This window comes from Chionomys nivalis, chromosome 17, assembly GCF_950005125.1.
Source record: "Chionomys nivalis chromosome 17, mChiNiv1.1, whole genome shotgun sequence".
In the NCBI taxonomy this organism is placed as follows: domain Eukaryota; kingdom Metazoa; phylum Chordata; class Mammalia; order Rodentia; family Cricetidae; genus Chionomys; species Chionomys nivalis.
This window is the reverse complement of record NC_080102.1, coordinates 33,233,682-33,249,072: the sequence shown is the minus strand read 5'-3', so window position 1 is coordinate 33,249,072 and position 15,391 is coordinate 33,233,682. Positions and strand designations below refer to the sequence as shown.

General features: G+C 50.5%; 1 protein-coding gene across 2 annotated transcripts in view; it reads left to right on the top strand.

Moving 5' to 3' along the window:
* Nucleotides 1-15,391, top strand: part of Zc3h3 (zinc finger CCCH-type containing 3) — an 83,661-nt gene that overhangs the window by 52,860 nt on the left and 15,410 nt on the right. For both annotated transcript variants that reach the window (XM_057792567.1, XM_057792568.1), the window contains 5 exons: nt 3,141-3,325; nt 9,231-9,273; nt 9,348-9,506; nt 9,596-9,665; nt 12,059-12,190. In XM_057792567.1, the coding sequence (XP_057648550.1) occupies nt 3,141-3,325; nt 9,231-9,273; nt 9,348-9,506; nt 9,596-9,665; nt 12,059-12,190 (589 nt within the window). The remainder of the gene's footprint in view (nt 1-3,140; nt 3,326-9,230; nt 9,274-9,347; nt 9,507-9,595; nt 9,666-12,058; nt 12,191-15,391) is intronic.

Sequence of the window (15,391 nt, the reverse complement as noted above, 5' to 3'; positions counted from 1 at the left end):
CTTGGTTGAGCAAAGCAGCAGGTAGCACCTGTGCCTATTCCCTGCAGGCCCTGGATCCACAGGCCTTTGCACACAGTCTAGGATAAGAACACAGGGGTTGCTGTCCTGCATCTTGCCCAAGTAGATCCACAGATGGCCCACAGTTGTTCTCACCATCTAATGAGCAGTTTTTGAAGGAAGAAAGAAAAAGGGACAAATGGGTATTTCCTGATCATCCCGAAGAATTTAAACATGTCAAGCCAGGTTAGTGTAATCCCAGCACTCAAGAGGTCGAGGCAGGAATGTCTCTTGTTTGAAGTTATCTCATAGTAAGACCTTGTCTAAAAAAAAAAAACCCAAAATAAACATGTGGAATAACTAAGGCTGTCTTGGGAAGAATTGTAACCACAGATGAGCCTTTCAACTCTGAAGACCAGTCATGAAAAACTGGCCTGTTCATCTGAGGGTCAAGGGCTGAGAACCAGGTCTGGTCTGAGTCATCCTAGCCCAGCCTGAGCCCCATGCTTTCTCCTGATTCCTGGTTTCTTGAGGCAGGCCGTTGACATCCCCAACTTGAGACTTCCTCATGTGTAAGGGAGGGGCTGCAGTCCTCCTGCTTGGGCAAGTGCTTGAAGAAATAAAGGAACTCTACAGTTCTGGTTGGGCCTGGCGAGGTCTCTGGCTGCCTCACACTGTTTTAGTCTGTGGCTCCTTTTCTGTGGTTAAATCTAGGGAGGAGTAGAAGGGAATCACATTCAGAGCTCCCTGTGCATTTCTCAGCTCCCTAAAATGCCTCTGCATCGGGTGTGCTCTTGCAGGGCTGGGCCCCAGATTGTAGTTGAGCATGCGTGTGCTTGTCTTCCGACTAACATATTTCTGGTGGCTGTGTATTTGCTCACGTTGTAGAGATGAAGTGTGGAGTGCTTGGGAGAAATATTATGGAAAGAGAGTCTGCATGGACCCCATCAGGTCTTCTGGTAAGGACCAGAGCTGGCTTCTAGCTTCAGTTATAGGGTGGCTAGCTAAGAGATCACTGCTGCAGAATTGTACTCTTCAGTCCCCTCTTCCTCAGAATTGCTACTCTAGCCCCAGGCTGGTGGATGCAGGGATGTTTTCAAGTCTCACATTGAACAAACTCTAGTAGCTACTGCTCTAGTACCAGTTTATTTTAACTAAGGATTTGGAATTAAGTTGAACATCCTTTGTGAAGTGACCATAGCTCTGATTAAAGATCAGGACATACCACTGAGCCTCTAGGACTGACAGGATTGACAGTAGATCTCTCTTGGTTGGACCTTTTCTCATATCCAGTGAAAGCCAAGGGTACAAAGTCTGATATACTAGATCTTGGGTCACAGTCTCATAGGACTCCTGTCTCTAACCCAGATGGCACCCAGTAGAGGGCTGATGAATATGTGATGGGTAGGGCAGTGAGCGGCCAGGCAGACCAATCACTGCAGCCTGGCTTCTTGGCAGGACTCTTTCCCTCCAAGATTGGTGCTTGTGAGCTTGAATTTTAATTAAGAGAAACTGGGTTAAGTGCCTTCTGTGGCCTCCCCACTACTGTTTGTACTTGCACCACAGCTCTGGTCCCCTGACGGCTGGCTCGCTTTGCTCACATTATCTCACTAATGAGCCCTCTGAGGCCACTGGCTGGCAAGAGTTAGCCCAGCTTGCAAGTGGAGAGACCAAGGCTCTAAGGGGCTGTGGTACCGAATGTTAGAATGGTAGCTGAGCCCAAGTGCATGGCTTCCCTTCCCCTGGTGCTTTTCTTTCTGGGTGGCTTCCCTTGGGTGACAGGACAAGCTATGGTGGGCAGTGCTGCAGGTGTCTTGGTATAGGCAAACAAGCAAACCCCCTCTGGCTGTTTACTCTATAGTTCAGTTCTGGGGATTCCTTCTTGGCCCCTAGTTGGCTGGAGAAGGGTCTGTTATAGCTGTGGAATCCTGAGAAACTTCAGACCATACTTCCACCAGGAGCTAGTTCTAGATAGACCACAGGGCCATGGGAGCCACTGAGAGTACCCTGTGGGTTCTGGAAGAGAAGGGTCACAACCCTGTACCAGTCTGGATATGTTGCCCTCACCTTCCATTTTAGCTGTCTCCTGGGGAGTGGGGACTGCTGTTATGAAGGCCTCTGTGTACTCTGCTGGTACATAGCTGGTGCCCATTGCTCACATTTGCCACTAGAGGGCAGTGCACGCAGGCTGTGATCATGTGATAAGTAGTATCTGATTTACATAAACATTACACCACCAGAATGTATCTTGAAGATTGGTTGCAAGCTGAGCCCCCTGTGCTCACCTGGCTGCCTGGGGCACCAGGTTCCCTCCCTGAGGGCAGTCTACTCAAATCACAGCTAGGCAAGGGCTGTCACATCAACGCCCTTCTTCAGCTTGGTTAGTGCTTGAGCCTCCGGGGTCCTGGGGTGTCTGGTAGACCTGAAAGCTTGAAAGGGTGGGGAGCAGTAGGATGGTCTCTGAGGTCTGTTCTCCAAGCCACCAATCCTACAGCTGCCCCTTTCCTCTTGAACAGTAATTTCTATCCCACACTGTGGACCCGATGAGGTTGTGAGAATGCCCTTATACCTTCTCAGTGCAGGGCTCTCTGAGCAGTGGATAAGGAGAGAGGTACAATGAGCAGTAGTTTCCCTTGATCCCATGACTCTCTTGTCCTGGGGCAAAGCCTGTACCAACCTTGGCAGAAACCCAAGTGGTTGTCATATACTGGAGCCAAGGGGCCAGGGCCTGCACTGCTTTTCAAAATACAGGTGCCCAGACAGCTGCCTTTTTGTGTGTTCAGGGAACATACCCAGCATGGAGATACTCACCAGTGGCCAGACTAGGAGACAGCAAGGACAGGTGTGTTTTGGAGGAGGCCAGTCCTCTCTGTGACCCTTTGGGGGCTCATGAATTTCTAACCAGTTTGTGTAATACTGTGCCTTGGGTCTCCTTGTCAGAAGTCCTTGGCGCTATTGCTATAGAAACGTCTCTATGAGAGGTAAGGGGACAGAGTTCTCCTGGCAGCTGGGCCAGAGATACCCAGCAACCCCAACTATAATGTACCTCATACAGCAAGTGCTTCAGGCTGGATGTAGCACAGGCCACCAAATCTATAGCTTATTCTGGGCCATGTCTAATAGACAGTTTGTTGTCTCTGTAGGTCCCTGGTGCTGAACCGTCTGCGTCCAGCCGTCACTGGGAGTGGGAAAGCCCCACCTAGTTCCCCTCGGTGGCGCAACAAAGGCTACCGCTGCATAGGAGGGGTTCTCTACAAAGTGTCTGCCAACAAACTCTCCAAGACCTCCAGTCGGCCCAGTGATGGCAGCAGGGCCCTCCTCCGCACAGGTGAGATGGGATACTGCAGAGTATGTGGATGAGCACTGGATGCCAGTGTGTCTCACTGTCTCTGGGCTCTCAGCTGTGGGCATAGCCATGTAAGGGAGCAAGGCCAGGGTCCTGGAACTTAGAGAGCTGAGAGAGTGGATACACCCAGAGAGAACTGGATGGGCACGGGGCGTTAGTTTCCCTTGTGAAACTGAAAGGGTAGCCAGAATGGGGGCAGTGTTGGGAGGCCCTGCAACCCTAGTGTCCCCTGGGAGTCTGAGTGGTGCTTGCCTCTTGCTTGGCTGAGCAGCCCAGATTTTCTGTGGGAGACCATCAGGAGCACCTGTGTTTTGCTCTTGGACAAAGGATGAGCCAGGTATGGTAAACATGCCTGGGTGAGTAAACACCTGGGGCCATGGCACCCCTAATCACATTGGTGATGCCTCACCAAGTATATCTGGAGGCAGGCACCATCACTGCTGCAAGCCCCTTCAGCCTGGGGACAGGCTGAGGAGAAAGGAAATGCTTTGGATGTGCTTATTGTACAAATTAACTAAAAAAGTATTTTGGTTTCAGTCCAATTTTACCCTCTTTTGTGCCCATCAAAAAGTACAGCAAGATTATGGATTGCTGTGGAATTGCAGAGGCCCAGCTGTGCCCAGCAGCCCTGTTCACTCACCAGAGGGGTTGAAAGGAGAAGAAATCAACCAGGGAGAAGGCACTGTCAAGGGCACTCCTAGGATCATGAATGTTGTAGGAAGCGGCGGGCCGGTTCCCGCCACCCGGCTAGCTTTACCCGAAATAATTACACGGAAACTGTATTCTTTTAAACACTGCCTGGCCCATTAGTTCCAGACTCTTATTGGCTAATTCTCACATCTCGATTAACCCATTTCTAATAATCTGTGTAACACCACAAGGTGGATTACCAGGAAAGATCTTAACCTGCATCTGTCTGGAGTGGGAGAATCATGGCGACTGCCTGACTTGGCTTCTTTCTCCCAGCATTCTGTTCTGTTTTCTCCGTTTACCTAATTTTCTGTCCTATCAAAGGCCAAGCAGTTTTCTTTATTAATTAACCAATGAAACAACAGATAGAAAGATGACCCTCCTCCATCACATGAAGATACAGGGAATATATCCCATTTGGGACAGCCAGCTCCTCTGTGTCCCTGCTAGGTTGTGCTCGAGAGCTGTTCTTCAGGTCCAGAGCTTCCAGGTGCTGTTCTCTGGGCAAGATGCTCAGGGAATATAGCTCCTGGCATTTCTCCCTTTCGGGTAGAAGAACCTTGTGAACTCATTTGAGAACTGTGGAAGTAGCCTAGGCTTCTGCTCTGTTATATGCCCTTGGGTCTCCGCTTCTCCATCAGTAGTTTCCCTCTTCCTGTGGCTTTGATGTGTCTCACACTCCAGGCTTCCTAAGCACCAAAGCTTGGGATTAAGATGAACCTTGGGCTGGGAAATAGACCCTCTCATCTCCCTGTAGTGACCATCACCTGTTGACTACCACATGGTCCTGTCCTCAGATACTAGGACTAGCCATCTTGTGCTGCGTCCTGATTTGCATTGTTTCTGGCTGGATGAGCTTAGGGCATGGGGCTGCACCAGCCATCTGAGCTTCTCGCATCGCTCCTATCTGGGGGAGGTAGAGATGAGAGGTGTAAATAACCTCTGTTACAGGGGTCTCTGTAACTTTATTTTGTTTTTTGAGACAGGGTCCTTCTATTATGTAGAATGTAAATTCTGTCAGGGCAGCAGAAGTGTTGGACTTGGCCTCTCCTAGTCAAGTGTCCTTCACCGGGAGATGATGGACTCTAAGCTACACAGAGGGCTGACTGCTTCCCTGTCCCTTCTCACTGGGAAGCTGTGTCTGTTCCTGTGATCCCAGGACCGAGTACCGAGTTCTATAGACTCTGCCTTCCTGTCTCCCACACACAGAGCTTCCACATCACCATGCTGTAAACAGTCTATCCCTGTTACTCTGGGCCTAACCTTTTGCCCCCTTTCTTTGCTGTAGACCCAACTAAGAAGGAATTTCTGCTCCCATAAGACCTTGCAGCCTTGTTTCCCAGTGCTCTAGCAGCCACCTAGAGCCTCTCCCCATCCAGCCAGCGCTGTCTAAGGGAACATGTGATGAGAGCAGGGTGGCAGTCCCGGAACATCTCTACCTCTACCTCTACTCCTGTCCTTGCTTTTGCCAAGGCTTCAATCTGCTGCCAGTCAGAGCATCATTGTCCCTGTCCTACCTTACCTAAGCCTTGGCAGCCATTCTGGGGCTTGCCTGTTCTGTCCCTGGGACAAGACACAGGCTGGCAAGACCACAAGGGAGATGACCAGTGAGCTGGGGAGGACCTGCTGCCTGGACAGCCCCCCCACATGACCCCCACCCCACAGTGAGGAAGGTAGATTGCTCCCAACAGTACACTACCGCTGACTGGCCCACTTACACTAGTCATAATTAAAGAAATAAATTTCCTTCTCTAGTGTCAGCAAACCTTTGACTTCAACAAGAAAGTACATACAACCCTTCACAGAGGGATGGGGCACCAACTCCTCTCCTGGCCACTCCTCCAGGCCCTCAAGGATAGAGTCAGCATTAGCCATGGCTTTCTTGACTTTGTGAAGTTCAGCCTACCCTCCCAAGTCTACCTGCTATTCAAATGGCCCCGTTCCTGACCCTTGCCCTGATTTTGCCTGGGAACTGTATCCTTGGTTGGCTGGACTTGCTGAGAACACAAAGAGCCTGACAAGTCCCTTCAGTAAGGGACAGAAGTCACAGACTACAGAGCTAGCCCTGGCTTCTTGAGGGCCTCCAGGCCAAAGTGAAGCAGGTATGCTCTGTAGTGTTCTGCTGCTGACTAGCCACCTGTATGCTCCTGGGCAAGGAAGGTTTCTATAGCTTTCTTTTGTTTGTTTTTGAGACAAAGTCCTTCTATTATGTAGCTCTGGCTGTCCTGGAACGCGCTCTGTAGACCATGCTGCCCTTAAACTCCCAGAGATCCACCTGCCTCTGCCTCCCGAGTGCTGGGATTAAAGGTGTGCATTACCACACCTGGCCCTCTGTAACTAATTATTTGTGCCCTGCCTTCCCCTCCTTGGGTACCAGGAGGTCACATTAGAGGGGCATGCAGGGAAGCTTTGTTAGCTGCACTCAAAGGGTACAGAGCTACCAGGTCATAGAGACCCTGCTCGTTGCTGTTCCTCACTGTGACTTCTCTACCATTTTGATTTTCTTTCCAAGATTGCAGTTCTAGGTGCCTTTGTAGAATGTGTCCTACCTGGACCTGGCAGACTCTCAGCTGAATAGACCTGGTCTTAGCACTTGCTCCAACCTCTTGGGAGCAACTAGACAACTAAGCAGTAAAACTGAGGACAGATCACTGAGGTTGGCCCCTTCTTTGCCTGGTGGGCTCTGTCAGAGTGGTAGCCTGAGTGCTGAGGAGGCTTTGACATCTCCGAAAGATGAGCTCCCTTTGAGGACCAGCGAACAGACCGGGCACAAAGCAAGGGTGGGGCTGGAGGGAGCCAGTATTTATTTTGGGAAACTCCAGGAAGTGGAAGTGCTCCAGAGTGCACAGCAGAAGCAGCACCTTATGCTCCCAGGTCAGGGCTGTGCCGATGAGCTTTTTGCACCTCTGGTTGCTTCTTTTCAAGCCAGCTACTTTATGTGCATTTTTAACACTGCAAAGCATTTGGAAAGGTGCCTCCCATCCTTGTCAAAACTCCCACCGTGAGCCCCATGCTGATGTGTTTTTAAAAGCAGAAAGTGGAAAGATGAGAAAGCTGCTCCCTACCAGGACCTGACAGGTGGCACGTGATGCCCACGTGTTCCTGCCTGGGAGCAGATGGTGCCAGTGTCACCAGCAGGCTGGGTGACAGCCCAGGAACCAGTGCTCATTGACAGACTATCACATTGCACGTCACTAGTTACGAAGACTGGCAGGTGTGAGTATGTGTCTGTGCCACCTGAACATTACTCCACTGCCACCCTAAGGGCAGGTGTCCTCAGCTAGAAATAGAGACCACCCTAAATTCTTCCTTGCTTCTCCACACCCTGAGACCCTTGCCACCCTTCCTTTCCCCTTACTGCTTCCTCCTCAGACCCTGCAGTCCTTCCTGTGCCTTCAGTTCCCTGTCCCTACCTTGAGGTCCTTGTTCATGCCCCAATTGCCTGAGCCTGCATAGTTATGCAACAGAGCCCCTGCTCCCCACTGGGGCCCCATGGATATCCTTTTTAAACTCAAGGGCACTGAAGTTAAGTGTGGGGCAGCCTCTGACCAGAGAGTCCCACAGAACTCTGGGAGAGTAATATCCAGCTTCACAGCTCATACCTCAGATACCTCAGGTACTTCCTAGCCGCAGACAGGATTTCCCTAGCAGGCCTGGTCTTGTCTTGGGCCCAAAGTCCCTGAGATACCAAGGTTCAGCATTATCATTTCACCCCTGTCTAGGGAAGACTGAAAGGGTGTGGGGAGCTCGCAGGGTGCCCAGGGACGATGGTATGAGTTCCCAACCAGTGGGGACTGAGGAATGCTGCTCTGGAGCAGGTCCTGGGTGCTCTGATTGTGTGCGTTCATGCACTTTAGAACATCCCCTTTTAAAACCTAGATGGCTTTGTCATCACCTCAGGTCCTCAGAATTTGAGTGATGTCACTTGTGCCTCTTAATGCAGTATTCATTTCAGCAGCTGCTCTGTAGGAAATTGGATCTGGTCTGGGAAGGGTCATGTGTGTATTTGAGGAACCAGGGAAAGCCACCCTGAGCAATCCCTGCCCTGCCTGCCCTGTGATCCTGGAGTTGGCCTGTGTCTTTAAAAGGCCGGCAAAGCTGTGTGGTGAGCCTGGGCATCTCCTCACACAGATGCCTTGAGGTTTTCAGGGAGCCCCTTTCCTATTCCGTTGTCTTTGTGTCACATTGGTCACCTCAGAAAGGCTAATTGGATTTTGGTGTTTGGGAGTTTGAGGAGTATGAGAGGGAGTCTTCCAACTTTTAGGTAACAAGATCCAAATGGACCCAAACACCCTTGTCTGCAGCCACTTTGCAGAACTGCAGGTCACATTTTCAGCTGTGCCAACACATTCTTCTTTCTCCTCCTCTTCCCTTCCTCCCCTTCTCCCTCTTCCTCCTCTCCCCTGTCCCCTCTTCTTCCCCTTCTCCCTCTTTTTTCTCCCCCTTCCTACCCTCCCCCTCTTCCTTCCCCTCTTTTCACTGTCCTTTCCTCACACTCCCCTCTTCCCTCCTCTCCTCCCCTTCTCACTCTCGTCCCCCCTCCTCTCCTTCACTTTCCTTCCTCCATTCCCCCCCCATCTTTTTTTTTTTTTTTTAACAATCCTTTAAGTTTAAAAAACCAATTTCTCTCCTATACAGCCAGGCCCATATTTTCTGCCTTGGTATAAATAAGTAGCCTCCTCTGTTCCCTTCTCAGGCTCTACAAAATAGGTGCCATCACCCTTTGCCATTTGTATGATGGCCTCCCTGGTAGCCAGGCCAAGAACAGAGTCTAGAGACATGTCCATGAGCTAATCACTGCCTCAGTGCAAGGACCTACCCCTTGAACCTCCTGGGCACTGAGCGGGAGCAGGAAACTGGGAAGCCAGCAGGGAACCAGCAAATACCAAGTTGATCTTAGGTCACCTAGCTGGTTGGAGACATCAGGGACTGGCAGTCTGTTCCAGTCCTTGACCCTAGCATGCTGGATCCAAGGCTGCCCACCCTCAAGATAAGCCAGGCTCAGGGCCTAGCATTGCCCCACTCTTGATGCTGTGTCCCCAGAGGGAAGAAGGGCTATGCCTGAGCTAAGTGCTAGGGGGCTCCAGGGTACTTTGCCGAGATGATTTGGCAGGAAGAAGGTGTGAGTCAGCCAGGGAAGGTTAGGTAAAGGCTGTAGCTGGGATGGGCCTGATGTGACCTGTTTCTTCCCCTGTAGGACGACTGGACCCTGCCACCAGCTGCAGTCGTTCCTTGGCCAGGTGTGTCCCTTGAGGCTGGGAAGGTAGGGGCTCCCTGCTCACTCTTGGGCTCACAAACCTCTCCCTATGTACAGCCGGGCCGTCCAGAGAAGCCTGGCCATCATCCGGCAGGCGAAGCAGAAGAAGGAGAAGAAGAGAGAGTACTGCATGTATTACAACCGCTTTGGCAGGTGTAACCGTGGCGAGCGCTGCCCCTATATCCATGACCCTGAGAAGGTGGCCGTGTGCACCAGGTGCCCTGCCTGTCCTTACTGACTACTTGGGGGGTTAGTGGCAAAACCTGGCACCAGCCCTCCCCAAACCTTCCTGTCCCATGCTGCAGATTTGTCCGAGGCACATGCAAGAAGACAGATGGGTCCTGCCCTTTCTCTCACCATGTGTCCAAGGAGAAGGTGAGTGCTATATGGTCAGCAGGTCTGCTCTTCCAGATAGATGTTCCTGGGTGCCATCCAGCCTTCAGACATATTGGACTGCATAGTTTTCCTTGGTCTCAAGTTAACAGCTCCCACCTCCAGTATCCACACGCTCATGTAGTCCTCCAGCTCACCCTTCACCCCATGGCCCGCTGTGTTGTGCTGCCTCTTCCTCCTGCTGGAAGCAGCACCAAACCTGGGGTCCCAGCATATCACAGACAAGAGTCTCCTCCTGTCTCCATCGCCCCAGGTCCTATAATGATGCCAGGCTACTTGCCACCTCCTCTACAGGAACAGGGGAGGGAAGCCTCATAGATGCTCCTATAGTAGGAGGCCAAGGTCTTTTCTGTCTTCTGTCTCAAGGCTATCATAGGTGGAGTAGTGATCAGAAGAGCCATGGAAGTAAGGCCAAGATTGCAATGCCTAGGTGTGGAAGTCCTTCTAGCCTGGAAGGACTGAGAGCACTGCAGTCAGGGCCACAGACCTCTTGGCGTTAGCTGTACCCTCTGTCCTCTGAGAAGATGGCCATGAGTGTGAGGAAGGGCCTGGGGCCAAGGCCGCAGTGCAGAGGAGACGGGTGGGTGAGGCCCGCTGCTGCTCCGACAGCTTTTCCCCTTGAGAAGCTTGGAGAGAATCAGCATTTTTCTCCCTAATCGAGCTTCGAAACTCTGTCGTGAGCAATTTGGAAATTCACGTCGAGTTTCAGGTTCATTAAGCGCCAGCTCCAGAGCCCGTGCGCACTCCGAGCTGTCTAATGTGTGGGCCGCACCAGCGCCCTGAATTAATGTTATTGTTATTTGTGTGGACGTGGCGGGGTGCAAACAAGGTTAATTGAAATGAGAACGCAGTTTCCTCTTGGTAACGGCCCCGCTCTGACAGCCAGGAGGAGCTCTGTTTGGTGCAAGAGTTGGCTTTATTATCCCTTTTTATTAGAGCTAATTTGGGCTCTATATCAAAAACCACATTAAGGGAATTGTCTACAGCTTCACCACCGCCAGCCCAAACGGGGGCCCCCAGCCCCTCTCCCCTCTGTGGCTGCAGTTAAAAGACAATTAAAAATAAACTCTTGCTCAGTAAATCACCCTTTGTTTCTTTGATTTCCCCCCTCTCTACTCCAGGGCTGCTGCCCAGCCTCTTCCTCTTTGGCCTCCCTCAGACAGGTTCCTGCCTTCCCCTTTCCCACATTGCCCAGAAAAGTGACTTTTTAAAGCCCATGGGTCAGGGAAGGACTCCCCAAACCCACTGCTGGTCCAAGTGTGAACATCTGTCATCAGACTGAGATGTGCATTGTGACTTCCTGGGGCCTAGGAGGGTGTGCTGGGCAAGGACAGTGACAATGTCCATTCTCCAAACAATCCAGGAAGGGCTGGTGCTTGGCCCATGGAAGGGGAAGGAGCCTGGAAAATTCAGAGACCACCTCTTCCCTGGGTAGTCTTAACCCAGGTCCTGTGCTGTAGGTTTTGCTCATCTTGGGCTTGGGTTGCCCATCTTCCCCTCCAGGCCCACATGGTGCCAGCAGTCATCAGGGCTGATTTGCGGCTCTCTGTTGAGAAAGGAGCAGGATATATATCTGGCTCCTCGGCTGAGTCACTTGCCCAGGCCTGTCCACCCACAGCTGCCAGGGTGGGTCCAGACTTCCTGCTCCAGGACCCAACATGTACTGATAGGCTAGGCCTTAGTGCTACCATGTGACCAATGTCTGACCTGGTATATGGATGCCCATCTCCAAGTCTGCCCCACCTAGATTAATAGAACTATATCTCAGGGCTCCCAAGATACACCAGGCCATGGGTTGGTGGTTAGGAGCCCTGTTTACTGTGTTCACGTGTAGGGAATAGCACACCTAGGAAAAGCCACTGCTGCCGTGGCTTAGCTCCATATCTTCATTTTGGCCAAGTTAGAGCAGATAAGGGAAGCAGGGGTTTGATATAGGAACGTGGCTCCCCAGCTGCTGCTGGCTGGCATTGTGTATTCATTCCGATGGGGTTTATTTTTTGTTTGTTTTGTTTGCCCTCCTCCCCCGGAATTTCTCTCTCTCTCATATATATATGGAGATATAGATATATAGATATAGATATAGTCCTGGCTAGTCTTGGGCTTAATATGTAGACCAGACTGGACTGGAACTCACAAATATTCAGCCTTCTCTGCCTCCCAAGTGTTGGGATTAAAGGTGTGCTCTGTTACACCCAGATTTGTGTCCATTTCTCTCAGGAGGACTATCGTGAGGGTCTTCAGGAAGGATCTGAGTGGCTGGTGTCCAGCTGTGGGACCCTCTCAGGGGCCTGCAAGTCCTGGCATTTGTACTTGTGAAGTGGGTGTGGTGCAAAGCTCTAGACTGTTGGGCCCTCACCTTTCTTCCCTTCCCACAGATGCCTGTGTGTTCCTACTTTCTGAAGGGGATCTGCAGCAACAGCAACTGTCCCTACAGCCACGTGTATGTGTCCCGCAAGGCTGAAGTGTGCGGTGACTTCCTCAAAGGCTATTGCCCACTGGGTGCAAAGGTGAGGGGGCTGCAGGTGGGCATAGGGCAGGTTCTTAAGCAGTCTTCAGTACTTTCTGCACTGACTTCTGTTGTCTTTTTTTTTAATATTTATTTATTTATTATGTATACAATATTCTGTCTGTGTTTATGCCTTCAGGCCAGAAGAGGGCACCAGACCCCATTACAGATGGTTGTGAGCCACCATGTGGTTGCTGGGAATTGAACTCAGGACCTTTGGAAGAGCAGACAATGCTCTTAACCTCTGAGCCATCTCTCCAGCCCACTTCTGTTGTCTTGTATAGCCCTGAGGTGGTCATTGTAATTCTGTCCATCTCGCAAATTACTCAGAGGTACAGCTATTTGCCCAGGATCCCACAGGGCCAGGTAGCATTCCAGGTCCTCATGCAAGGGCAGCAAGGGATTAATAGTAGAACCTGACCAAAATATGGGAGGGATATAGTGACTGAGACCGCAAAACCTGGGGATACTGCTGTGAGTTAAGGCCAGTAGTGACTGAGAGAGATGTCAGAGGTTTGAAGCTCTACAGGACTGAAATAGCTGTATGACTGCCTGCTTCCATGGAAGCTGGATGTGTGTGTGTGTGTGTATTTGTGTATGTGTGTGTGTCACAGGGACAGCAGAAGCACAGTGTATGTGCCCTACCCTACCTGGGCATAGCCCTCTAAAGTTGCTTGAGCTTTTTGATGCTTTTTGTCTTTTATCCTAGCTACCCACCAAAGTGGCTTGAGACTCCCTTCCAAGGAGGGTACGAGCAGTGACTTCCTTGAGCCTACTGATGTTTCTGTATTTCTACTGACAACATGAGCTTGACAGGAGCTGTTGGGTCACCTTGAAGGGCACTGATCCCTGGCAAGGAAGCCCTTCCGGGGAGGTGGGGACTGGCAGGACCTGGCAGGGTCACTTCTAGGCGCTGACCCAGGTGAGGGGCAGGACCCCATGGAGGCTGCAGCTGATTATTGTAAAATATTCCAATTTAAATGAAGATATCAGAGCGATATTTAAGTCCTGCTTCTATTAGTGGAAGTGCTTACTGCGTCCCTTTCTGCGTGTCAGCGCTGCGTCCCTGCCGCATGATGGATAGCAGCTTGTAATTATATATGGGGGAAAGCGCTGAGCAGGCCAGATCCAGCGGGAGGGGAGGTAGCAGTCTGGGCCTGTGAGGGTTAATTTTATTCTCTAAATAATATAAAAAGTGCTGAGTCGTCACCTTGCGCCTGAAGTAGAAGTCCTCAAATGGGCCCTAGAGAGTTTATAATATTCCACTGAATCAAGTGAAACTGTTAACCTTGCTTCATAAAGCCAGGGCTTGTTAAAGAGGCACGTTCCCTTTCCTTTTGAATAATTTAGGCTGGGAGTAAGTCTCTGCTCCTTCCCTTTCTGGGGGCCATGGGGCTGCTCCAGGTCCTCCCACTCGGGGTAACCTCTGCCAGCTGTCAGGACAACTCCCCTGGACTTGAGGACAGTTTGGTGACAGCAGGCTGGTGACTGTTTCGTAGAATGCCTCGCACTGTCTGGGTCTGGTGTATCCTCCCACTGTAGTAGAAAGTGGCAAGTGTGGCACCGTGTCGCTTCCTCCCGTTCCTGGTTGTGACCTAGGGCACACTTTGATGACTTGACAGATGTGACGCCGCTAGCTTTGCCTCAGCAGGTATCTCCTTAGATCATGAGTATTCTGTGTACATCTGCCCCAGGGCACAGAGCTGGCGAATCTAGTCTCTGTATATGTATGCATTTTGGGTATGTGTGTGCATGTGTGTGTGTGCTTTTGGGAGCCATTCATTCATGCATATGTCATGTGTGTGGAGATTGTGTATGCGCGTGTATCCCAGCTTCTTCCACCTCTCTGCTGAACCTGCTACACAGCTCTCCACTGTACTCAGTGCCTCCTGCTCTGCCATCCCCTGCATGTGCTTAGGCCCATCCAGGACCCTGACTATTCGCTTTCAGCTCTGTACTAGTCCATCCTAACCCTCTTGGCTACTGAAACACCCCGAGTCCTCCCTTAGTATCCTTGGTTTTCCTGCCCATTGCCTCATACTATCTGTGCCTTGTGAGGGGGCATCCTTCAGTCAGCCCAGATCTTTATTTTTGTATGCAGCCCTTCCATTTTCTCCATAATTTTTATGCTGAGTCTGTTGAGGGCCCATCTTCATCCATGATCACAGAGAGCTCCCATATTTGGTACTGCTGACTGCACTAGTTGTGGTGAGGTGGTTGTTGGTAAGGGGTCAGACTCAAGTCCAGCCTGCCCTGCCACTTGTAGTCACTAGCTGCACAGCTCTTCACCACTAAGGATGCGTCCTTTCCTAGAGATGAGGCTCTGCCTGCCACATGAGGCTGAGAAGGTAAAAAGAGTCATGTCATGACTGTCTCTCGTGCAGGCTGCCATGTACTCCCTGGAATCGCTGTTGTTGGTTTTTTTTTATCATGTGAGGCCTTTACTTGGTGTATCTTTATGTAGTGAGTGTATTTCTCAAATGACATCCTAATCTGTCTTCCTTTCCCTCTGAACGTGGAGGTTTTAGAGGAAACAACAGATTCACTGAGATATAATTCACAGAGCGCACGGTTTCAGTGGCACAGCTTTTGGCATATTATTTTTGTTTGTTTTTAGTGCTTGGGATTGAGCCTGGAACGTGCACACTAGGCAAATGCCCACCGTAGAAATAATCCCTCATTGCTCACGCTTTGTTTCTTTGTTTTACTTTGGTTTTGGTTTTTAATTATGGCATGAAATGAAAAAGAAAAATTGTAATATGGATCTGGGATGTGACTCCATGGTGAGGCATGGGCCTAGCGTTAGCATGGCCCTGAGTATGAATCCCAGAACTGCAGAAGAAGTCTGTGGTGTGACACACACAGCAGCACTCCCTATCTTATCCATTCTTAAGGCAGCAACTCTGCCTTTAATTAAATTTACAAAATTAAGCCAAGGCATACATCCATAATCCCAGCGCATGGCACAATGCCAGTTTATGCCCAGTCTGCTCTACATACTGAGTACTAGGCCAGTCAAGGTCACACAGCATGACCTGTCTCAAAAGTAAATAAATATTCATAGTTAAAAAAAAACCATAGTAATCTGCAATCACCACCACTGTGAAATATTTTCAAAACTTTTTCAGCACTTCAAACTGAAATACTATAAATATATTAAGCAGGAACTGTCCTCCTCCCTGTCCCCAGCTGCTGGTAGCCT